The sequence below is a fragment of the Taurulus bubalis genome (assembly GCF_910589615.1).
Source record: "Taurulus bubalis genome assembly, chromosome: 15".
NCBI classification, from domain to species: Eukaryota; Metazoa; Chordata; class Actinopteri; order Perciformes; family Cottidae; genus Taurulus; species Taurulus bubalis.
In genome coordinates, this window is record NC_136603.1 from 13,810,678 (window position 1) to 13,837,019 (window position 26,342).

Below are 26,342 nucleotides of genomic sequence, written 5' to 3' on the forward strand. Positions count from 1 at the left end.
ATAACATTGTAGCCATTTCAACTACCATTTAAAAAACCCGAATAAATCTGCAAAGTGCAACACATAAAAATATATAGTCATAACAGACCATGTCAAAAGGTGCAAATTTAATTTAATTTGTCTGTTTGGGATGGAGGGGCATGGCACATTTCACAAGTTTGAATGAAGAGCCGAGTAATATTTCACAGAAGAGCAGAAAACGGCAGGGCAAACAGATTGAAAATGAGAAACCATCGAGTCGGGTACCTTTTCTTGATTTGTTCAATCGGGTTCTACTTTGAACAATATACTCCACTTTTAACCATTCAACTTTGTATTTCGCCACAATTAGCAAGCAGAAAAGAAAAAGTGTTCTGTGTATGTTCTGTATGTAAATGTTCAGTCAGAAAGAATTTGGGAAATGTGCTCATTGGCTTTCTTGCAGAGAGTTACAGAAGAGGATGGATACCGCTTTCTCGCCTTTACTGGAAATATGAAGCTACAGCTAGCAGTGAAATGTGCATTTGTTATGTTGAATTGAATCGACTTGACTGGTCCGAGCCAAGAAACCTCCCGTAAAATACTGTACAAATTAAACCCACCACTATAAAGTGTTCATTGGTAAGCTTGGAGATGCCCGTGTGCAAATGGTACCTCTGGAAAGAGGCAGGCTAGTGGTTCCCCCACCGTTTACAGCCCTTGTGCTAAGCTAACCAGCTGAGCTGCATATTTCGGAGACAAATATTACAGAAGATTGATCTTCTAATCCAACTCTCCCAGAGAAAGTGAGCAGAGCTGTGTTTTTCAGCACTGTTGCTTTAACTTGCCTTGTTTACTGTGTACCATATGTTGCCCGTGGCAAAAACTATATCTGACTCATAATAATTATTAAAAGCCCTCTCGTCTGTGAAGAAGAAAAAGTTGTCCATTTGTTCATGCATGCATCATACTGACATGGAATTAAATAAATATGTTTGATCTTGTATCATTTGTCTGTTAAAAATATTGCTGCATATGCATTTTAATGCCACAGAAGAAAAGAAAAAAAAATCACAACAAAAGCATTGGATCTAACATTTTAAAGCAGATACTATTCATCTCATTCGTCACAAATAATATAAGGCTGATTCAACTGTTCAGGACTCAACATTCCTCCGGTCCTGCACCGGTATGCTACAACACATACTGCTCAGGCCACCCAACAGGCTTTACACTGTCACACCATCATGCACAGTCCTTTTAAACTGCAGTCAGAAGTCCAAGCAGCCTGGCTTCATGTTAATATGTACATCTGAGAGCAGTGTCACCTACGATGTGAGAAGTCTTTGTCTAGAACGCATTTATTTACTGTACAAGTGAAAACCTCTCAAGACCAAATGGAACGATTCAGCCAAGCAAATATTACACTGCATGGCCAACTCCGGAGTCCAAGCTGCGAGACTTCAGGTGGACTTTCTTGTCCCAGATAGCATACAAGCAAAATGCTGTAAGTCTCGTGCTACTGTTTTATGGCTACTTTGTTTATAGACAAAAGGCATTTATACTTTAAGTGCAATTAAAGCTGTAAGTAAGCAGAGGAGATGGATAGTACCACTGCAGCTCTGAGGAAGACTAACAGAGTCTGCTGATTCATGAACTAAATGATGGCACTGCCCTGTTAATGGAATGGATGGACGACACCTCAGTTCATCTTCCCAGTCAAAACACACACAGCAAAAAAGAAGTGATGAGGCAAAGTCCAACAAACCAACACAACTGGAGGCCTTGTGGAATGGGAGCTGGCAACAGAGCATCCAGTTCGAAACTGGAGGGGGCTTCATCGCTGCAGCCTTTTGTTGTTTCACATTCTCCAACATTGTTACAGCCACAGCATAGAGTGTGATAGCAAAAAGTTAAAGAGTATTAATTAAGAAATACATAATAAATCAAGAGTAAAACATGATAGAGGGCAGCCATTTCAGTCACTGGATGAGTACTGAAAAGGTTTAACAACTGGAGAGATCAAAGACCGAGATACAAAAGAACGAGTAGAAAGGCAAGGCAATCTCATGTATGGCCATTTTAGTCTCAAAATATTTACCTCACAACCATTATCTACAGATTGCATTTGGCCATTTGTACACAGTGGTTCCATTACAAACACTTCATTCATTTTTTCATGAATCTGTAGAAATTAGCATATTTACAAGTCTGTACAGCCACCCTATAGAGCTATTTCCGTCTCCCAGAGAACCCAATCCACTTAAAGCAGGATACCTGAGTTTTCAATAGAATGTTTCAACCCACTCGTCACTTCACCGCACATTTCACAGGATATCTCACACACGCATGCACACAATTAATTAAGCAAGGTATTTTCTACGAAAGGATGCCGAGTATAAACCTTCGTGAAAAAGCCATACACACATCAAAATCAATAACTCAAGAGTCCTTGCAGAAAGACAGCAGACTCCACCATCAAATTAAAAACAGGAGGTATTGAGAAGGGACATTTTACAGCAGGTGGTCATCGTGGTTGCAGCTGAGTGGCTGGCAACTGTCTGTCCTGAATAGGACCCTCGGGTGGTGTGCTAGTGCATTAACAGACATTATATAGGCCAAGAATTGCTTCAGGCAAATGAGTGATGGAGACCTTCCTGGGAGACTTCATCCCAGCTGTGGAGGTCAGAGGAAACGATCTGACTGCTGCCACCAGGGTGGAAAATTAAAGCAAATCTGGATGTGGCGCCTCTCAATGACTGGCAGTTGCATGTGGCACAGAAAACCTGACAAACATCAGAAAAAGGGTTAATATCTGCTGTCTGAACTGAACAGGACTCGGCTTAAAACAAAACTAAAGGTCTGGAGTCATCACACACTAGCAAACTGGGTAGACACTAGTCCTGTACCATGGACAAGAGTTGGGTTTGAGATTACCTCCTTAATGATACCATTAAATAAGCACACATTTCAGAAGTAAATATGCAATCTCATGGGACTTTTATATGTTAAGAAAATTATAACATGAACCCTGATTACCTCTGAAGTCTCTGCACTAGTTCAGCTACCAGGGAGTCACAGATCCCTGGGTGTGTTTCTTCTGCCAGGAAAATGGCCTCCCGCAGCTCCTCCACAGCCTCCGGCTTGCCGTTACGCGTCTCGCCCTTTTCTTTCAACTGCAAAAAAGAGATTTTAGATAATAAAGTGTGAACTTCCTAAATACCTTATTTGTAAGGTAGTCTCTAGACAAAATCAATCCAATTGTGTACAGCATATTTAATTATTTGCTATCAGCATTGATGATTTGATTGATTTCAACAGTTTTACAGTAGTTTCATAGTAAATTACGCATTCAGTAATGATGGGTATTTTAACTTGGGTTAACTCGTCAGTGCCATTACCTCAGTAAACAATGGAGAAAAGATTGTTGATAAGCTTTCTGACAAAGGCCTCTTTGGACTCTCCTGCACCAGAAAGAAAAAAAGATGATTTAAATGTCAAAAGGGGAAGTCTGAGATCTTAGACACAGGAAAGAGGCACAGTAAAGTCATTACTTTTTCCTGTTTCTTTTCAAGCTCAGCAGGCTGCGCTGCTCCATTCTGAAACTTTTTGAGGTCCTTCTCCCTGATGGTGTTGAAGATCCAGTCATCATTGGCAGCATCATCTCCTCCAGAAGCCTGGCCATTTGTCTCCCTGCAGTGACACAGGATTGTAGCATCATTAGTGTACTCAGAGTTGCTAGATTTTGCGTCAGAGTGTAAATTTCCCATGTCTTGACAGATGGATTGTTATGTTGTAGACAACTTACTCATCAGATTCATCAGAGCTGGATTCTTCCCGAGACTGCTCCGATTTCCACCTCTTGTATCGGTCAATCAGCTCCGCCAGATAGGACGTCTTTTTGGCATGCCTTACAATATACTTATGTTTCAACAGCTCTTTGGCAGTTGGCCTCTAAGGAAAACACAGAAAACAAATGTAAATGTCAATATTAAAAAAATACTCTGGCCTATTACTCATAACAGCGTGAACAACAATCCTTCAAACTTACAAAGCTAGGCTCCTTATTTAAACAGGCTTCAACAAATTCTTTAAGCGGTTTACTGTAGTTTCCTTCCAGTGTTGGTGGATTGTTCTTCGGGATGAGGAATAAGACCTTCATAGGATGAAGCTCAGAGTGCGGCGGCTCTCCTTTAGCCAGTTCTATAGCCGTTATCCCTAATGACCAGATGTCTGCCTATAAAAAAAAGACGACATTCGGGACAGAAAAGATCAGCAAATACGTCAGCAGAATCTCACATTCGTCCACACTGGCATAATGCAAATTACATATAAACTGGTTGACTTAAAGCAGCATTGGTGCATTTGTGGAAACCCTGCAGTGGTTATTCCAAAATTATGTATTTGCTCATTTATAGTCTCGAAAACCACTCGTAAAAAAAGTGCTTAACGACTTGCACACAGAGGTCAAGAAGAGAGACTAAAACAAGGACAAAATGTACAAATCTTTTTTCTTTTGACATTGTGCTTCACCACCATTATACATGTTGACTCTCATTGCTATGTTTCACCTGGGTTTGACAACAGGTCTATCCTGAGAGCCTTGGGTCAAAAAATACTCTTTTCATGCAGAGCGTAGATTCAGTTTAACACATTCTTCCAGTAAGCTCAGGCTCGCTAAACTTTCCACATGTGCACACTTTGTTTTTCCTGTCCACAGGATGTCGTTAAAACAACTTGTATACGTCACAGCAACATTACATACACAAAGCAGTCCAATAGAAAAACTACTCCAGATGTTCAGTCCAACTCAGCTGATGTGTTAAACCTACAGTATTCTTTGTGATCCAGCTGTCAAACTCATGATACTTTACAGCTGTGCCGTGTCTTGCGATGGCAAATGTGCAGTTAAGTTTACTAACCGTTTTGGTACAAAATGTCTGACAAATGACCTTTTTAGAATTTATTGTGACCAATTAAATAATTATACATACATACATTTCTTTGGGTTTCTTCTTTCGAACATTAGACGTCACTGTGATAACAATAAAAGGTGGAATAATTCTGACCTTTGAATCGTAGGCAGACTGCTTTATGACCTCAGGTGCCATCCAGAAAGGAGTACCAACGAATGTGTTCCTTTTTATCTGGGTGTCCGTTAGCTGGCCCGCCACTCCAAAGTCTGCCAGCTTCACGTCGCCTTGTTCTGACAGCAACACATTGGCAGCTAAAAGCAAGAGGGGAAACATAAGGATCTCCTCAAAGTGCTTAAATGAACATTCGGTATTTAAAAAGATACAAACTATGTCATTTTTCTGAAACAATTTAGTAATATGATTGATCCCTTATACGGATGCTGGCGGTTTTCTGTAATTTAAGACCTCAACATAATTAAGATTCAAGTGTGAAATGTGACAGATTAAAGTTATCCATGTTGTGTTTGGGTCGGATTACAGACAGCACTCCACACGATGCCGATACACATTCACGCCTTACTTCAGCATTATTAACAAGAGGATATACAACATATTGCATGCATATTGGTATGCACCAGACTTACCTTTGATATCTCTGTGGATTTTCTTTTCAGAGTGCAGATACTCAAGACCTTTAAGGATCTCTCTCAGAATTGTGGCAATCTGCGTTTCATCCAGGGCACCTGGTTCCAACTAGAAGAACAGACAAATTAAAGGATACAGGGATGTTGGCCTGAAATTTGAAAGATGGCACAGATTTTACACACCAGATAACTGTCATAATGACCTGTAAATCAAATAGTTTAAGGCAGGGTCACCATTTTTAACATACTTACCAAATCCAGTGCTGATCCTCCACCCAAATATTCCATGATAATCCATAATTTTGTCCCCTGAAAAATAAAATCACAAATTCAGTTAGACAGTGTACAAAGATGAAGTAGCCATTACAAACAGAGCAACGGTTCATACTCACTATGTTCACTTAAAAAACAACAACAGTAAATGTATCGTAATATTTCTGGATTTTAACACATTTGTAATACACATGTAGCAGCTCATAATTGAATAACTTTCGCGAGCGAAAGAGCGGAGAACTCGACTGCATCAACTTTTCATGCGGCCCGTTAACCTGTTGCGCAATGGCCTCTGGCTCCACGGAACAGTCAGAAACTGACACAGCTGAGACTTTAGTCTCGAAGAGGAACAGCACGTCGGTGGTGTGGAACCACCGACGTGTTGTTCTGGTTTCAAAAAAGAAGATGCTGCGCAGCGTCAGGTGATGTGCAGAGCATGCCGCGCTCCTGTTGCTACTTCACGGGGTAACACTACAAACTTGTTCCAGCACTTAAAAAAACACCACAAATCAACGTATGACAGTTGTATGGCCAAAATGCCGAGCACCAGTGTGCCAAACAAGCCAAATACCTCAAGACAGGTATGACCCAGCCTGGCATTGATCTAAACGCTTGATAAACGGTACAGGATACCCGCCGTACATATTTCAGTCAGACTGCCATACCGGAGCTGTACAAAAAGTGCAAAGAGAAAGTCGCCACGGAGCTTAAAACGGTGGACTTTATTTCTACCACTACTGATCTGTGGTCAAGCCGCACAGCTGAGCCTTACCAGAGTCTTACAGTCCATTTTATTGACGGAGATTTCAACCTCGGAGCTTGGGATCTCAACGAGGAGAAACACGTCTGCATCACGACAGACAACGCGTCAAATATGGTGCTGGCTGCACGGCTTAATGAATGGACGAGGCGCTAGTGTTTTGGGCACAGATTACATCTTGCCATTGGTAAATTATCATGTCGCTGTGTGTGTGTGTGTGTGTGTGTGTGTGTGTGTGTGTGTGCGCAAAATAGAGAGAGAGATGTGTTGATTAGTAATCAGGAAGCTAAATATATATAAATTATGAGTTGTGGAAAGTGGATGGGATTAAATAAATTCATATTTCCTCCCACTCCTCTTTTTATTTAATTCTAACAAATAGGCCCAGTCAATGGGAAGGAAAATTTTACACTAAATGTATCTAATAATGTGTTGGGGAAAAGAGAGGATAAAATTAAAAAAAATTCAAATTGTATATTAAATCGCAATTGCAATATTGGAGGAAAAAAAATCGCAATTAGATTATTTTCCCAAATCGTTCAGCCCTACTTTTATTACATTTAAATGACGCCATTATGAGCAGTTATTGCATTATGAGTTGTTGCACACAAACATAAGTGCACGCAAACACACAGCACACAAACTATGCTTACATACAACACACAAATAAGCCTTAATTCTCTCCTTCAGCCAGCAGCATAACTTCAGCTAATGGACCACCACTTCTCTCCTTACTGCTGTTAAGTACCACAGTAAATGCTGTGAGAGGCACTCTAAGCACCATCACATGTGGCGTGTCTGAAAATCTACTCTAACTCTAGAAATGTTAAAGAGTTGACTTTCAGCTTTAAGGATATTTACAATCACATCAGACGGATGATGCAGAAATTGCACCCATTTAATGGTTATGCTCCACTAAAAAGGCGAGAAATTCTCACTCCGCTGAAGATGAAAGCCAGCATGTAGACTTCATTGTCATCATCTTATTCAAAATCCAAACTGCTTGAGTACAAAGCAGAGAGAGTAAAACACATGTCAAGATTCAAATACTTATAGATTGCACAGTTAAAAGCCCTCAAGATACTAAAGCCTAGTTTATGGTTCTCCGTCAGGTCGACGGTGTACCTACGCCGTCGACGCAGACCCCTACGCCGTAGCCTGACGCGCACCTCCAAAAAATCCTAACTACGCGTCACGTTGACGCGGACCGCAAGCGCTGTGATTGGTCCGCTCAGAACGTAATTTCCGGCAGTTGCTTTTTCCCAGCCTCGACCGGTTTAGTGGTCGTACAGACCACCTCCGCAAACGTCTTCTCTGTCGCCTGCGCTTCAACATTTGCAATATAAGCATTTGCTCTTCAATATTGATGAGCTCCAACTTCAATGCAGCCGCTCCAACTTGGTTGCCATTGTTTACTGTGACCGGAATTCGGCTATAACCCCTGAAACCACACAGCCACACCCCCCTGGCGGCATGGCGGTTAATTGCAGGCAACGCGTTCCCTCGACGCAGAACTTCGAATGCTCAACGACGGCGTCACGTCGACGGCGTCATTACGCCGTCGACGTGACGGAGAACCATAAACTAGGCTTTACTCCAGCAATGTTGGCCTATTTTCAGTTGCTCAACAGCAATCTGTGCAATATTAAAAAGGCAATACTTGTTCCATTTCCAGTATGCATTATTTAATGACCTACATTGCATACACATGCTTGCAGGAACCTACGACATACGTGCATTATGTCGAGCATAAACTGTTACAAATTGACAATGATTTTCTTCCTTAATTAGTTCAACCTTACCTTTAAGTATGATCCATAATACTTGGTGATAAAGGGACTGTCACACTGGCTGAGAACTGTGATTTCCTGTTGAATGTCTTCTATGTCGTCCTCTGCTTCTTCCAGGTCAATAGTTTTAATGGCCACAACTTTCTGTGTCCGACTGTCGATGCCTTTAAAAACTTCACCAAAAGAGCCTTTTCCTATCCGGTCCAGCTTGGTAAAAAATTCTTCTGGATCAGCTCTGAAATTCTGTGTGACAGAGAGAAGGATGGGGAAAGAGAGAATACAGTGCATGTTAAGTAACATCTGACAATATGCAACTGACAAATTGAACATAAAGGCATCGGATGCACTATACTCAAGTTAGCAATTAAAGAGCCAGTAATCAGTGAACCTTCAACCTGTGACACTGTAATCTAAAAACAGATTAAATACATTTTGCAACCTGAGCCTCGCCATTACGGCTGCATCCAACAACTATTTTCATTACAGATTAATCTGCAGACAATTCGTGCGGTTCATTGTTTTGTCTATGATGTCCAAAAATAGTGAATAATGCCCCTCACAGTTTCTCGAAGCCAGCAGTAATCTAAAAATGTCTTGTTGGGTCCCACAGACCACAACCCAACAATATGTTGTTTACTTTCATATTAGACAAACAATGAATCAATTAACAAAATAGAAACGTTTAAATGTTCTGTTGATAAACTAACCGATTTATCAAGTTAATTGTTTCAGCTCCACTCACAAAGGAGGTCTGTGGTCAGGTAGCAAAATATCATACTTTAAAACATGGCAGCAACTGACTCCAGCGTAAACAGTGGGCAAAGTGGCCAAACAAGCAGGCACTAGGTTTATTAACATAAACAAAGACAAATTGATAATATGATTAGTAGGGCTGCAACAACGAATCGATAAAATCGCTAAAAATCGATTATCAAAAGTGTTGGCAACGAATTTCATTATCGATTCGTTGTGTCGCGCGATTATTACGCCGGGCAATAAGTCGCAGAGAAGAAAAAAAAAAAAAAAAAAGAGCGGAGCAGAGCAACTGGCCGGCCAGCGTTTCTGAGATTGGAGTGAGACACAAGAAAAGCTGAAGTTGTGATGTTCTCAAAAATAGAAGATCTTTGACAAGTCGAGTCTTGGCCAATCAGCGTCTTCATGTTCCTCAAACCTGTTTTTAATGGAAGCTAGTCAGCTTGCTATCGCGTTAGCTAACGTGTTTGGGTTGTGTATTGTCGTTAAAGTTCCGTTACAGTTCAGTATTGCTTGTAAAAAAACGTAACGTGATGAAACATGCCGTCACCCCCCGGTCTGGTTCAGTTCACGCTGTCACTCGTTAACGCTAAACCGGCACACCGGCGGATCTGGCTGCAGGTTTTTTTTTAATTTTTTTTACTCAAAGTAGAATGAAGCAAATCACGTCGTTGGGCTTAGCCAACAACGTGACGTCGTGGTCATAAGAGACCCAGAATGAAAGAGTTTAAGGAAGAGGACGCTCTATATGGAGCAGTACAGCTTCTCTCTGTCCCAGTATTTCATACATATTGATAAAGCAGGGTATGTAAATGCAGCCTCTGGAGGGATCAATTACAGTAAAAAGGCTCACATTTGGCAGATGTAAAGCATACATGTGTATGTTTTTAGTGTTAGTCCATTTTGTTGTTTTAATTAACAGCTCAGGGATGTTCAAGGAGCAACCTGTTTGTGCACTTTCTGAAGATGTTTTGCACTGTCACTTCTGTTTTTGAATAAAGGGTTGGAAATGAACGCTTTTTTGATAAAAACATGTTTTTATCCGATTCATCGAAAAAATAATCAACCGATTAATCGATTATTAAAATAATTGTTAGTTGCAGCCCTAATGATTAGTGATGTCTGGATTATATTATTATTTTATCACGACTAATAAAAACAATCATTCATGTCACACACATCTTTATTCTTCCTCGTTTGCGGTTATATATTACCTAAAATACACTTTACAATTGAATAGATCAGCATTAAAGTGGTACTTTTTTTGTCACAAGTGACAGAGAAAATAAAGAAGAATGGTCAAAATCAAATTATGATTAAATTATGATGAATTATGCATGATAGCCATAAAGCACATACAGCAGCACAGTACTAAATCTAACCCAATACTTTCATTGTATCCTTTGTTGACAAACCGCACTATACACATTTTGTAATTCCTTAATCTATGCATGTTGACCATCAATTTTTGAGGTTGTGGGCAACCCTTGTATCCTGAGACTACATAGGTAACAGACTGAAGCTTAATGACCTCGATCACAAAAGCTAAACTGAACAACAGGGCTACACCCTAACTTATTGAATGAACTAAATGGCTCATTCCCCCACGGAGCAGGGAAAGAATAATGGTCTTCAAGTTGGCCAGTTCAATTTCTCTTCATGCACAGCCATCATTAGCCAAAACAGTCTGAGTAGTGTTTGCAGTGCCAACATTTCCATGTCAAATATTATACAAAAAGAAGTCTATCCTGAAAAAAAGCATAATTATTTAATAACATTGAGCAATATTTGTGAAGGAAGAAATGTGTATCAAAATCCCATTTCAAATTAAATATGGTCATGCTTCAGAGATATCCTGGCCTATACATTAAATTCTACAAAGTGAAGAAAACATCTTTGTTTCTTACAGATCCCTGCAAAGATCCCACCATAATCATATTCATATGTTTTTCAATTAATAATTATGTCAAATGTATTATACCTTCCCATATTGCAATTGTAATACCAGTCGAAATAAATGCAATTCAATATTTTTCAAACTTGTTCAGCCCTACTGTTGGCTTAGAGAGCAAATTGCTTTACAGTCCCCCCCAGAGAACAGTTTCCTGTAAAAGTACTAATGCATGGTGGTCAACCTATATGGAAGGGGAGATGAGCAGCTGCACTTTGAAAAATTGGCAAAGAGGTGGCTGCTGAATTTGATAGCAAAGGGACTTTACAACAAAGACAAAGAGACAGAGCGGTGCAGAACAGAGCAGAGTAGAAACAACACAACGAAAATACTATCATAACCCTGGTGTGGTCAGTCATCCAGGTGAAAATTATAATGTCGAGGCTGACCTCTGTAAAAACAATGGGAAAAACAACAATGTAGCTGCGACCACAGACTACACATGATGGGAATGTACTTGCCATATACACAGTCTGCAGGTTTACTGCGACAACTAAAAACTGCCTGAATCTCGCTCTATAAGCATGTGTTTGATACTCTCCCATCTGCACCACACAACTGTGTAGTATAGTGTCATCCACGCACCACACCCTCAGGGTGTAGGGCTCACTTCCAGCATTCCAAGTGCTACATCTTTTCTGGAGAGTAACCTGTGGGCTCAGTTCCGTGTTTTTACCCTGTGACCCTGTATAAAGTCTGTGCATATGTGTGTTTATAATTTAAGAAAGGTAGTAATGTGTGCATTCAATGGAATTATAATTATAATCCTTTTGGTCACTCCTTGAGATTGTGATCATTACATAGTCTGTAGAGACTGTAGTGTGGTGTACTTGATATTCAGGTACTGACTGCCAGCTAGTGGCTGGTTCAAAAACAAAAAAAGTTGAACAAAAGACAATTAAAAAAAAAAATATATATATATATATATATATATATATATATATATATATATATATATATATATATATATATATATATATATATATATATATATATATACATACACACACACACAACTATGGCATCGGTGTCCCATACAAATACAATTACAACACAATGACAATAAATCTTAAAATACTGTGATGCCAAATCTAGACCTGAAAATCTCAATAGCCAACCAACAGAATAGGAATAGGCAAGAATGTTATTTTGATGTAAAATGTACATTTTAAAATTAAGTCTTAAGTCTTTCATGCATATATTAGTCACTTAATCAATTAGTGTATCAATATATTATCAAATGGCAACTATGTTTAAATTAATTAATCATTTAAATAATTTATTGTGCACAATGTCCAAAGATTATCTGGTTACGGCTTCTCATTACCTGAAGACAGGCTGCTTTTCTCTGTTTAATATAATTATAAACTGAACATATTTAGGTTATTAAATGTTGGCAGGACAAAATGAACAAATTATAGACTTATACCAGTTTGGGCTATGACCATTCTGATGGTGGCATTAAATAACATGGACTTCACTATTGAACTTTTATATGAGGCATCAGTAATTAAGGAAATTATTAGAGCTGAAACGATTAGTCAATTGATCGATTAGTTGATAACAGGGAAAAAAAAGGGCAACTATTTTAACAATAATTTGTTTGTCACAGAAACAACAGTGGACATGGACTAAATTGCAAGTTGAATACAATAATTTGTGCTTGTATTGTCATGGCCATTTAACGCCTAAAATGGACGTTGTTTATAAAATTAGGAGTGAACTCGACCAGAAGAAATTATGGCATTATATTTGACAACAAGACAAGCAAGACGTCAGCCTCACAAACACGGCTGGACTGGACTTGACAAACAGGTGCATTAATAATTGGAAAGCAAGGGCGATGACCTTAAGTGTTAATTGTGATAATGGCGCAGTGTTCCTGTCGATTAACTTATTTACAGACAGAGTTCAACTTCCGAGTCCAAGGTACAAGGAAACGTGAAGTAAAATGTTTGGGTGGCTCTTAGCCCCAAAAAAAGTGTGCCTCTAAGAGTGCTAGAAACGTAATAATAGATGTATTTGTACCTGAATCCCCGACAGTCCACTTTGAATAGGTGAAAGAGCCATAGCGTCAGATCAGCGAAGATGACGCCTTTCCTCGTCTCTCTCTGCTCTCCTTGTCAGAAGTGTAACGTTAGGGTCCTGACCGACGCTGGTGAGGATGGCCCGCTCCGTCCCACGAACTCAAACCTTAACTTCAAGTTGAGTTGACGTGTAAAATCGAGAGGTCGCTTGATTTAAAAACAAAAAACAAAAAAAAGTCAGCTCGACTTGGAGCCGCCTGCCAGGTCTCCTCGCTCTCCTTCCGCAGTTAGCGAACGTTAGCGACGCTGGCTACTTTAGCGGCTAGCAAACAGTTGAACAATTAGACCTCCGTGGACCAGCGCGGCCTCTCAGCGCGGGCTTTACAGTTCCCCGGTGATAAGATAGACGTCTGGTTTTAAAATTGTCGCACAGAGTAAATTACTGCGCACTGTTATTTAGTTGTATCGCTTGTTGTTCTATTCTCTCATCACTTTTCTCTGTCGCCCGGCGCCATCTTGGTTAATGTCATTTTCATTTTCCGGAGGACCAATCAGCGTGAGGAAGAGGAGACGGCGTGTGTCGTCATTCGTAAATCGAAAAGCGTCACAGAGGAAGAGGGGGGTCACGTTTTATTATGTTTAGCCCATTCCCAATGTCCCCCCTAAAACCAAACCCTCAGGGACTTACTGACGTCACCTGGTAAATGGTTGAATGTGAAAGAGTGTAAGAGCTTAAAATGGTGTTAATACGAATAATACATGTTTTACTCCCTGATTTGAACGTCTGCCAGGCTCTTTCTTCACAAGATGAGGTAATGTCAAATAATATATTTCCTTGTTCAATGACTAAATTAAAGCTCCAAGCAGCAATGTATGGGTCCTCAAACCTCTGCGCACTGGCGGGACGCCGGTTCACGTGGCCGAGAATGTCTGCGACCATTGGACAACGCTCCCACAAGTTAGACGTTTTTTTTTTCCTGCATGGAGTGATGCTAGAAATTATGCTTTGCAAACAGTCCACCACTTCCTGTATCCACTGTGTGGCACTAGACAGCATGCGTTAACATGCTTTATCTTCTAAACACAATGAGATATCAACAAGCTTTTGATAACCTTTGATGACATTGATCCAATAATGACCCACAGCCAATTTGGTATCAATCAGAACGACTGTGTAGGAGGAATTTGCAAAAAAATCTTTTTAACAAAATTAAAAATGGCTGAAAATCTAAATCGTAATGCTCTGATTTACTTTTTTGTAGCGCAGACACAACCGGACATGTGTGGTCAAAGTCTGCAGAAATGCGGACTTACGGAACGGGTTTACAAAGGTGCTCAAAATGTCTGCGAGAGGGCCCTCAAATACTTGATGATTTGATAGTGGGACAGCCCTAAACCGTCACAGTCTTATGGGAGTGCGCCTCAAAGTCTGTGAGTCCATGAGTGGGTGTAATGGGATTGGGCCTTTGTTTGAAAAAGGGGATATATAACTCTTATCCATGGGGATAAGATAACCCACCCAGACAACCCACCCAGATAACCCATAAACTCTTTCCCTCACTACACTTTGGAAAAAAGCAGCTGATGAGATCATAAAGTTGAAAGATCCAGGAAAATCTGTTAAATTGATCTTGAGTTAAGATTATTTTGTCATACCTCCTTTTCCAAAGTGTATAAAGTGTAAGTATAGAACTTTCACACTCAAATAATGAAAACCGCTTCTTTTAGACCAGTTTAAGAGCTCACAGCTCAGTTAATGGCCTGACTGCAATGCATTCCCTTTTCAGTGAAGTTTATTTTGGAGATTTGATATCAGGCTGGAAGAGTGCTATGAATAAGAATGACATGCTCAATGACCTTTGACAAAATATCTGGAGTGGAAAAAATCCTCAAACTGAATTATTTTTATTGTGTACTTGAACATATCATGCACATAAATATAAAAGAGCAATTAAATCCAGAGATATATAAATGGTTCATCGGTCTTTATAATACTATAGATAACATTCTATGAATTTGTTGTACACACGTGTACACACACACACACACACACACGCACACACACACACACACACACACACACACACACACACACACACACACACACACACACACACACACACACACACACACACTCTCTTGGGTCAATGTTAGACATCAGATATAAATGTTCACATTCTGCTCTGTTTGGCCATATCATCTTCATCTTCGTGACTTTTAATTGAGTCTTTCTTGACCATCTCGAGCTGCTCTTTCTGTAGCTGGCTTTTATCATCCTCATCATCTTTATTATCCTTCTTAGTGAACTGGGCCTCAATTGCTGCAGGGTCGATATAGGTGTAGAAATGCGCCATAATGGAGAAGATAAAACACACGAGAACCAAGAGAGAGGCAAATAGGACGTACTCTGCCCACTGAAAAAGAAAGACAGAGGGACAAACGTGGTATTAATGCCTCATCAGGGGTCACTGCCTCACAAAAACATGTCACACACTTCCACTCGAGATATGTTGTCACTTTGCGTCTCTAAGGTTTAGTTATGAATTTAATTAGTCTTCTCTTTTGTTTGTTTAGTTGTTGTTGTTGTTGTTGTTGTTTTTACCTGTTTGGGAATCTTTGCAAGCTCAGCCACTATCAGAACAATGAAGTTGCCAACAGCAACAGTAAGCAACCAGCCTGCTTGCAGCACTGCTTTCATATTACTAGGTGCCTTGAAGACACAAAAGAAATACACAAGATGAATTAGGCCAAAAACAAAGAAAATAGAACAATTATCAGAGACAAGCAGAATCAAATCTTTTCATTTTCTGTGTCCTACAACTTCTTTTTTGATTGTGCGGCACTGACATGAGGTGTGAAAAGGTGTATACAATTTTACCTGTGAGTAGGAGAACTCCAGACCAGTAACAGAAAACATCACTTCACCAGCAGTTATGAAGAAGTACTGTGGGATCTGGAGAGCCATGTGAACTGAGTTGGGCTTGATGTCTTCTGCCGCAGTAATAGACTCCTGACACTGAAACAAATAATCATGACAGTTCAGTTTAGGATCGTGTTTCTCAACGTGTGTGACTGAAAAGAAGGTAGCTGGATTTTGAGCATAAAAATTACTATATGTTTGACAGTTAACATAAGGCTAGCTCACTCTAGAAAATCCCACGAAAAGACCAAAACCAAAAATGCATTAATCCAAACCTCCCAACCATGTCTGTGACACACCCTCAGTGCTTTCTTAAGATGTACATCTTTAAAAACAGGTCACACAAATGTAGTTTCCTTTTTTATAAAGGCTTAATATTTTCCTAAAAGAGATTTAAAAAACGTACATTTGGCCCAATGACCAACGTGCTGGGTATAAAGAAGGTGTATGAACTTCCAAATCCAAAGTCCCTGCTGTAGTTACATGACTGTGAACCACTCCATATGGTGAAGATGGACCTGATCGTTAGAAAAGAAAATTAGTGTTTGCATGATTCTAGTATAAAAACAGTATTCATTTTTGAAAAATCCTTACTTTCCATTTCTTATTTGGGAGTAGTTGGAATAATTCAATGGTTCAATTTCTCCAAAGTAAGCTGCAGGAAGTGTCACATTTACTGCTGTATTCATTCCATTTATGAATCTGAAATGGATACATATTAAGACCGTCAGTAAAACCATTGTATGGAATCCCTTCATTTTTAACTATTCAATCTGCAGAGAAAGATTAGGGCTACAACTGTGTGATTTTCACCTGTTAGTCAATTGATCAATTATTCACATATTGGTTACCAGTTTAAACATTTGTAAATCAACTTACCGGACTGCATTGTTGCCTTCTTGTGGTTTGGAAGTCAGATCATTAGTCTGAGGAAATAAGACAACAAATGTTGATTCATTTAACTTAAATGGCCTATTGTGTGTCTTTATTGATATTAATTAGTGCTTCTAACTCACCAACATCCAGTTGTCGCTGATGTTTGAGGTAATGAGAAGCGTTTGTCGCTTTTCTTTGGCCAAGGAAATAGTTTTCACCTCTCCAGAGCTGCCTATTGACACGGTAATTATGTCTGTGTCAAATGTGAAGAATTCATCACTGGCCTGCAAAAAAAAGAAAAAAGAACAGTTGAAACTCTGAAATCATTGGGCTACGAATGTATGCACATAGCAAGGTGTTGATGCTTGCATGCAACTGAATTTTAAACTTGTATAAATTCCCAAATTGTAAAAGTTTTGTATTATTGGATAAGGACATACCTGAGCTGCAGGAAGTACAAGAGGATCGACGCCAGGCAGCGTAACCGTCACTGGATTACTGCCCATGTTAAGTAATTTCAACTGACTTTGGAAGGCTGATGGGAAGGTGGGTAAGGTTTTCTGAAATTTGAGTGAGTTTTAAAATGTATTATTCCCTGAACTGATGTGCATTTTAGAGTGTATGAGGAGCTGAGCACAACTGTTTGCTACTTACATCAATTTCAATCTGAACCAAAGCAGCGCAGATAAAAGCTATAGATGCCATCAGCATCCCCACTGTCATTCTTTTCAGAGATCTGTTGAATTAACATTAAACCCGGTTACTGAATTTTACAAAATGTGACAAAATTACATCACCAAATGTCTATTTTTGCATTATTATTTATGACTGTAATAGCATAAAGATGGGGAATCAACTAGCCTGAGTCTATTCAAAGTTAACAAAATCCAGCCACTTTAAAACCCACTATAATAAATAACATAATAACGCATTGTAGCTTGAAAGCAGGCTTATGTGTCGGACTATTTTTTGCTGTTGCCATGAACAGTTAGGCCTACAGGGCAAGACACAAGGAAGATACTGCTCCAGCACATAACCTCCTCTTAAAAACGGTGCATAATTAAACAAAAGAGAAATGATATGTTAATTAGTGAGCTTTACAGAGCCAGGCTATTATATTATATATTATATTATAGCCGTTTTCCCCTCTTTACGGTTTTGTAAGTTATTTAATAACCAACTAATGAACCAATGTCAGGTATTCTTTAAGCCCCAAAACTGTGTCACTAAGTTCCAGCAGTACTTACGTAAAGTTCAGGCCACACTTTTTGATCAGAGGGTAGATCAAGCTGTCCATGATAGGCACCAGCGTCAGGATCAGGATCGGGTTTACAGTCTTCAAAAACATAAATTGCAGTGAGAATTTTCTCCAATTACAAAATACATTTTATGTAAAAGATAAAATGATTTTAACTCACCTGCATCTGATCAGGCTGTATAACAAGTAGCCCCTGCAGACACAAAGACGTTATTGGAACACATACATAATTTGGATAATTTGAATATATTCATAGTTGGTTTTATTATCAAACTTACAAAGTTTCCATCCATGTTGGTGGCTTGCAAAGTCCACCTAGAACCCTTTAATAGAGATGCAGAGTAAAGTACAGCTTCCTCTGCCAACCAGTGATGTTGCATTTCTAAGGTAGGAGTAACTTTTAAATACCTTTTGGTCAAACAGGGTCCAGAACATCGGGAGTGGGATGTATAAAAAGAGGACCCTCAGCACCATTTTGATTTGAGCAATGAGGAGTTTCTATGACACAGACAGACAGAAAATCATCCGCTGTTATTCCACTGCTGAAACAGCTCTTTAGAAACTTTAGAGAAATAAGTCAAGTTAAATTTACAGTATATTTGTCTTCTGCCCAGTCCATCCAGTGCTGCCTCTTTGGGTAGTCATTGCCTCTGTGCCTGAAGCGGTTTTTAATGGCAAACTGAAGAACAAAGGGAAGGATGAAATATGTTTTTAGAAACACATCGATCACCTGCTGGAACACATTCATGCAGAATGTGTTGATGCAAATGGTGCAAACCAGACTCACCCCAATACATTTACACACATCAAGCATGATATTTCCCTGTGGTTCAGCTTTGTAGTACATACCACTTCCAACAATAAACACCACTGTAAGGGGCATCATAGGCACAACATCATTATCAGTGCACAGGATATGTACCAAATCTTTACATTTCTGCTTTATTGTCTCCAAATTATTTAGACATACCAAGTGCAACCAGCATTAGTGCTGCAGGGACACCGAAGGCCAGAGAATAACACTTCTGCTGACTGTAGATGCCGCACTCCTGAGCTGCAGATTGAGACAAACAACTGTCATTGCAATTTAAAATGTGACGCATACCCAAGGACTGTTATTACTTGTGCACTCATGCTTATGGCATGGCTTTCTCATAAACTTTATGTCTTGTTCATATCTACCTCTCAGGATTGGAGTGATAATGGTTGACAGGAGACTCCCACCATTGATGCACAGGTAGAACACAGAGAAGAAAGTTCTCCTTTGCTTTTCCTGCACAGAGAAATACAGTCAGTGACCTTCGATCTTGTCTTGCATGCATGTTCCTCAACGCTGAATATAATGTGTAACCAAATAAAAAGTGATTATCTTTGTTTATTATATTAAATGATACAACCAAATTATATTTCAGCTGTGCTAGCGACATGGGGATAGCAATGTCAAAAACTTGTATTAATAGTATTGTTTTTCATAAAAATGCTTATATACATTCATAGTCTCCGGAGGATGAACACTAAGGTGATTTTCTGACTTTTCCTCTTGTGTCACTATGAGGTTGAGATGTGTGATCTTGAGTGTCTTGACACATTATTAATGGTTTGCAATGAATTTAGTACACTCATCCATGTACTCTTGTAGTAGCTGTGATTCCTTTAAAGAGTACGCCACTAAATTAGCATTGTTCCAGATGGACAGTTTAAAAAAAAGTACAATAATCAATTTGCTAAATTTGAATTGCAATATAGAGCAATGTCATTATCACAACCAAAAGTTAAACATTATTGAAGAAGAAGACAGTTCTAACCTGATGATCACCGAATTGGTCTCCACCAAAGGCAGCAACACAAGGTTTGATGCCACCAGTGCCCAGAGCGATGAGGAAGAGACCCACCATGGACAACACGCTAAATGTGTAGAGGAACATGTGCATGAGCAGGGTACTGTAGAAATGTGTGATGAAAACTGCCTGCCAAAAGCTCATAATCTGGACTCAATTATTTGTGTAGTAAAATAGAAACCCACATATGAAAGGTCATGTCATCTGGTGTCCCGTCTCTGTTCGTGTCAGTGATGTCATGGATTGCACTGATAGACATCGTAATCTGGCCGATCGCATAGACAATGGACAAGTAGATGATAGTCCTGTAAAGTGAAGAAGGAAAGAGACAGCAGCGGTGTAATAACTACTATAATTGTATCTTATCATATGTACAAATGTAGTTGGCTAGAAACCTTTCCTTCTGAAATTAAAAAAGAAATATACTACTCCAATTTCTTACTTAAAGCCACTACAAAGAGCTTTCATTTTGGCGGCCCCTGTGGTAATAAAAGGTAACGTTTCCTTGCACCAGATACCATTTAGATTTAGAAAACCTGCCATTTTACTGCAGCAGGGTCTGATGGTCTGCCTCCTTATTCTAACTCTCCTGTGCCTGCACCAGCGGAGTAGCAGATAATTATATAGAAACCTTCTCTGTTGGTCTTGTTTACTCATGTAGGTCATACAGAGGCATCACTAATAAATTGAGAGTGTTTCATAAACAGTCAAAAGTTCCTCGTAGCAACTTTAAGTAAAGTCGGCCTTCTTGTACTTGTTCCACCACTGAGAGATATTCATGTTCTAATGCATATGTTTAATGACAAAATAATTAAACTCACTTAAACTTTCCCAGCCAGGAGTCAGCCACAATAGCCCCAAGGATGGGGGTCAGGTAGCAGAGAGCCACAAAGATATGGTAGACGGAGGTGGCCAAGTCATCATCCCAGCGCAAGAAGTACTTGAAATACAGCACCAGGACCGCTGGGAACAGGCAGAGGAAACTTAAGCTTCTTCTTATTTAATTTAATCTAAAATCAGCTCTGAAATGTTTGGTCATGTTGTGCAAAGTCTTTGTATTATATTTTGTATTCTTAATCTAAATCTACAAAGTAAATGTAGTAAAGTAACACTATTAGAGTAAGTGTTCAGAAAATTTAACCTACTTAGTTCCTTTCCACCACTGGAAATATTCTACAGATTACGATAAAATGTGTGCGTTATCCAAAAAAATCACTGTCGAAAAATAAACAAGTTTAATTATGTTTTATTGTCAGGGTTACAAAAAATCTCATGGTCAAAGTTACACAACTCAGTGGTCTCACCTCGCATGCCATAGTAGGAGAACCTCTCGCAGAACTCATTCACAACTATGAAGAAGATGCTGAGCGGGTAACCGAACAACTCTTTGCTCTGATGGATCAAAAAACAGCAGCAGGGTGTTCAGCAGCAGTGGAGAAAGTAATTAGATCACATCCCAAGCAACAAAATGTACTTTGTGTATCAAAATAAAAAATGCTCATTAAGCAGAATGGTCCCTGTTGGTGTTATATTGCATTATTTGATCATCATCAGGTGGAGCAGCATATTTTACCAGTTTAAAAAAAACATTACAAGCAAAAACGGCATGATCATTCAATGAATCAAATTAATGAAGTGCATTACCATCCCTCTGTTCTCCTTCCGTTTCTTGGGATCCTCGTTATCTGCACACACAAATAATTGAGTTTGGATAACTGCTTGCATTTCATAGAGAGAGAGAAAGGCAGTGGCCTGCAGACTACCTCCATTTAAAAACTAAAATCGTTCTCCCAATGTTTGGTCTGACTCGTCTTTCCGGCATCTTCACTTTCTGTTCTGAAATGTTTGCTTCCGATTTAAAAAGCAATGTTTGCAGACTCACCTGTCATGCTGTTTGAGTGAAGCTGACTCCTGTTTGATATCCCTTTGAGATTCCTGCAGGGAGCAGTTGATCATTGATCCTTCACTGTCAGAGTGTTTCCGTAATGTTGCTTCTTATTAGCACCTTGATCTGTGTTGCTTTTATGATGGGAGGGTGCATGAGATATAGGAGATACGGCGTTAGCTATTTTCAGTCCCAAACACCTCATAAAAAGTATTACTTTCTCCACAACTAGACTAAATGTAAGAATAAACACAAGAATAAACTTGAATACAGTAAATGTGGAATTAAAATAAGGATTCATTTGTACAAGTGCAGAGAAATGAGTGTGTTTTATTTAAAAGATAAGCATTAGGGAACATCTGTTTACAGCAGAACAGTGACTTTGTGTTAAATAAAAAAAATATGCCTAAATATAAAACAATTTCAATAAACACTAAATTGGTAAAAGCTTCATATTACTTCCACAGTAGGCGTAGTGTTTGGTTCGACACCTCATCGCTTTGGCAAGAAGGTGAACATCATCTTTACAGTGTATGAGCCCCATACAGCAAGATACTTTGCAAATATTGCACACACTCCTTTTTTATATACATTAATAAACAACTTGGAATATACTTTTTTGTATGCAATGGCTTTAAATATTTAGAAACGCTCCCATTCTAAGACATTGAAGTGATTTAAGGTTGAATGCTAACATGAGTCATAGGACGCCCTTTAGTAGAAATATAACTTCATGTACAGGGAGACGAGCGTCAACATATGCAGCACATATTGTTCATCGGGACATCAATACAGTGGCTTATAAAAGTGGAATACTGTACATACAAAAACACAATGAAACATTATCAAAATAAACAAAAATGGGCTGTTGGGAAGGTGGTGGGTGTAATGTAATGACATGCATATTAAAGATCCCAAGAGGAGTGTCCATGGAACGCAGTCTTTTCAGGTAGAAACAGGTAACGCTTTAGGTCTGGCCAAAGTCTGCAAAGGCTGTCATCTCTCCTGCTCGATCCCCTCTCTGATCCCAGATCCACCTCAGTACTGTCAGACATCCAACACAGTTACCATGCTGTGTTAACATTAAATAGGTCCAGGGGCTGGGTCATTGTTCACTGAGAAAGGTGAGAGGTGGTCAGAGTTGTCTGTGCTTTTGACAGTTGCATTTTGAGCTGACTGAAGAGAAGCAGGATCGGGTTTATTTCCGACAATATGGCTTCACCGCCATGCCTGGTTGGCGAGTACAGAGGGTGCCAAGTTCGAGGTTAACCCCGGCAAGCATCACACCACAGAGGAAGAGCTGGGGATGCCGTGGATGGTGGCACTGGTTGGCGTGCCGCTGATGGCGTTAAAGATTTGAAGAGAGTCTGGAAGAACGCTCTTCATGCCATCTTCCACAGGACTGATCTGGAAGCGAAGAAGAATGAGATATTCACAACTATTTATCTTAGATTGCTTATTACCTTAATAATTACTGCCAAGTGAAGCCCGTATTTATAGGGATAGTTTGGCTTTTTCTTGTTGAGAGTTAAATCTGAAGATCAATACCACACACATGCAGTCTGTGCAGTAAATATGAAGCCTGTGAACTGGAAACACTCCAGGTTTTGTACATATGATTTATTTGCAGAATGTATTTATCATTTATTTTGGCTAACATTAGATTACACAGGTAACAGCCATATTAAGAATTACAGAAATGCATTACTTATGGTTTTCATGTACTTTAGTTGTGAGTCTGTGGCTGAGACAAAGAAAGGTCTCAAACGAAGCAAATTTTCTGCTGATTGAACTCAGAAAATATGTGTCCTGTAAAAATGAGTCCAGTGTGTACTTTGGTGACTATGGTGACCTTTCTGTACCGTCTCTAGATGTATATTTACCATACAGAAATGACAGTAGTATCAATCTTCACATCTAACTCTCAGCAAGAAAGCAAATATTAATATTTCCCAAAACCCCAGACTTAAGGTGAAGTCTCAGAACCCCGTTCATGAAGAATATTAGATACAGAAAACAAATAAGTAACAGTAACCTAAAGAAAATCCTTCAAAGTATAATAAATATTTGTGTATGTATACATTCAGATGCATGTACATACATATATAGATGCAGGTCATACACGTTCAAACTTTTATGTTCATACATACAGTACATGCATACTTTACACACATGCAGAAAAAGTACATGTCAGCAATCTAAAAGAGATTAGTGATTGTTGGTCTAAACAGCCGCTGCATCCAGTGTAGAGGAAGAACAGTTGGGTTTTAAGTTTAGCAACGGATGTAAAGATAAAAGGGATCCGATCAGATAACTTTGCCAATCTATTCTGTGCTTCTTAAGGTCAAGAGTTGGACCTTAGCTTGAGCAGCTTTCTGTTTCCTGTAAGTATCCCGATAATGTGAGGGTTCTAATAGTTTGACAATGCAACATCTTAAAGCGATAACATTTTGGCTAATATTTGAGGACAGATGCCTTTTGATTGGCTGGATCAACAATTAACAACTCAGTCTTTATTGCATACTGGTTCTTTTTGCATTACCATCCAATCTGTTCATGTCAGCATAAGGAAGAAACAGAGAATGGTGTTATCAAAGAGCATGTTATCAATCATTATCAAACATTTAATGAATGGCAGTAACACACGTCAAAACAGCGTCTCAGCAGATAACTGTTGTGACATTAGCAATGCAGAGTGTAATTACACTGATCCAGTACTCACTTGCTCATGCATGATGATGGACAGCTCTTTGGCTAGGTCTCTGTAGCTGGCTTTCATCTCATCGTGATACTCCTGCTGGTCCTCTTTGATCAGCCGCTCATTGATACCTAAACCGTGGCCACATGCCTCCACAAAATGCCTGCTCAAAAAGCAAAGCGTTAAGATGTATTAAAAGGAGAATTACACAAAGTAGATTTGTATGTACACATTGTAAACTGTTGACAGCTCATCTCACCTGAAGACCTCTTTCAGCTGCTTGACCTTGTTATCAGGATTCTTCTTGGCGCTCGCATCGTCAAGAAAAGCTCGTGCATACGCCAGTGGTCCTGCATTTACCTGAGGGAAGATGTAGGAGCCGTGTCATGTTTGTGATCATTTCATTAGGTATGTACAGTATGTGTGTGTGTGTGTATGTTCACAAAATTCAAAGCAGGAACCTGGACGCTGATGCTGCCCTGTAGTTTGAGCTGCAGGCGGATCATGTCCACCTCACTGGAGGAGCAAAGCTGTTCGATCTCGGCCACTTTCTTGCTCATCTCGTCGATGGCCACCTCGATGGGGCTCAGATCAGTGTGGTGTTGATACATCACTGCGATGCGTTTCTTTACGTAGGGGAAACAATGCGTGGCTGTGGGACAGAAACATGAAGAGGAGGAAGAGGAGGGTGAACAGCTAGCCTCTTAGAAAAGCACATGCAAGAAGAAAAGATTCATAAACTGAGTTTTACAGCTCAGGATTCACTCACATGTGTGCTGTCCATCTTTTTAAAAGCTCTCAGATAATAAAGATAAGAATGCAAGGTTGAACTTTGAGATCTTTTACATCGTAAAACAATATAACTGTGATTAGGATTAGGAAAGGTCCTTGACAAACATCTTACACCTTCAGAATATAATCAAGATCTTCCATTTATGCCCAGGACCTTTCTGCTGAGTCATGTAATGCCTCAACAACTGATACCCATGTGACAGCCTTCCACATAGTGTGTCTATCAAAGGTGTAAATATCCAGATAGCAGGGGGTGGTCTAAAGTTATGGAGGAAAGGGAAACATGTCGCACTCTTTAGATTACTTAGGATTATTTGTTGCAGAGGATGTGTGTGCCTAAGAAATATCCATATTAATCAGCTAGAGACAAAAAGTCAGGATAACGTTGCCTGTAGTGCACCAATATTTACATTCTTTTAAAAATATTTTCCTTGCAAGTCTGGAATAGTACGCCTTTAATAGCATACGCACCACTCCCACTAACAGTGTATATAGGGCGACCTACTGGTTAGTATAGTCCTGCGTTTGCACTGCTCCTCCACCCCGCCTTGCTTTTTGCCCGATATGGTGAAAGGCATCTCAAACACAAAGCGACGGATGTTGTGGCTCTTCTCGAAGTCTGTCTTCCTGTCCACCAGCTCCTTCTCCTCCAGGTAAGGGGTCACATGTGTAACTTGGATGTATGCATACTTAGAGTCCAGGTCTTTGGGGTTAATCTGCAGAAAGTAATTAGTACAGATTAGTACCATGTTTTATAAAAATCATGGGTCAACACTCATCCCAAATTAAATATCCATAAAGTCTTACCCTTCCAGAGTCCTGGATTATCTTCACATTCTCCTGTCCAAACTTGTCAGAGTACAGTTTAAGGAGCCTCTGAGATATCTCTGACAGAGGGGTGAATTTGGGTTCTTTGTAGATGTACTCCTTACCATCTTCATCTTCAAAGAAGCCCTAAAGACAGATCAAACATGGTCAGAATGAATAAAAACAAACAGCGTCT

General features: G+C 39.5%; 3 protein-coding genes across 5 annotated transcripts in view; all 3 read right to left on the reverse strand.

Annotated features, from left to right (window-relative positions):
- Window positions 1-2,710: 2,710 nt before the first annotated feature.
- stk24a (serine/threonine kinase 24a) lies at window positions 2,711-13,115 on the reverse strand (the record flags this gene model as incomplete). Its single annotated transcript, XM_079230691.1, has 11 exons — window positions 2,711-2,744; window positions 2,998-3,134; window positions 3,360-3,422; window positions 3,513-3,651; window positions 3,767-3,912; window positions 4,010-4,195; window positions 5,028-5,185; window positions 5,519-5,627; window positions 5,771-5,827; window positions 8,354-8,584; window positions 13,074-13,115. 11 exons carry the CDS (start codon window positions 13,113-13,115, stop codon window positions 2,711-2,713), a joined length of 1,302 nt encoding a protein of 433 aa, XP_079086817.1.
- A 2,128-nt stretch (window positions 13,116-15,243) lies between these two features.
- Window positions 15,244-21,853, reverse strand: slc15a1a (solute carrier family 15 member 1a; the record flags this gene model as incomplete). Its single annotated transcript, XM_079230899.1, has 23 exons — window positions 15,244-15,486; window positions 15,675-15,782; window positions 15,951-16,088; window positions 16,399-16,510; window positions 16,587-16,694; window positions 16,872-16,918; window positions 17,009-17,152; window positions 17,309-17,428; window positions 17,523-17,604; window positions 18,116-18,204; window positions 18,287-18,319; window positions 18,405-18,449; window positions 18,535-18,624; window positions 18,719-18,805; window positions 18,914-18,996; window positions 19,097-19,180; window positions 19,309-19,399; window positions 19,932-20,031; window positions 20,150-20,269; window positions 20,786-20,927; window positions 21,269-21,356; window positions 21,609-21,649; window positions 21,847-21,853. 23 exons carry the CDS (start codon window positions 21,851-21,853, stop codon window positions 15,244-15,246), a joined length of 2,202 nt encoding a protein of 733 aa, XP_079087025.1.
- A 310-nt stretch (window positions 21,854-22,163) lies between these two features.
- The window catches only part of LOC306748064 (dedicator of cytokinesis protein 9), a gene marked incomplete at its 5' end in the record, with an annotated part of 52,167 nt that continues 47,988 nt past the window's right edge, over window positions 22,164-26,342 (reverse strand). For all 3 annotated transcript variants that reach the window (XM_079231187.1, XM_079231188.1, XM_079231186.1), the window contains 6 exons: window positions 22,164-23,256; window positions 24,572-24,710; window positions 24,807-24,907; window positions 25,009-25,199; window positions 25,845-26,055; window positions 26,147-26,293. In XM_079231187.1, coding sequence (XP_079087313.1) covers window positions 23,131-23,256; window positions 24,572-24,710; window positions 24,807-24,907; window positions 25,009-25,199; window positions 25,845-26,055; window positions 26,147-26,293 — 915 coding nt within the window. In that variant the 3' untranslated portion in view covers window positions 22,164-23,130. The remainder of the gene's footprint in view (window positions 23,257-24,571; window positions 24,711-24,806; window positions 24,908-25,008; window positions 25,200-25,844; window positions 26,056-26,146; window positions 26,294-26,342) is intronic.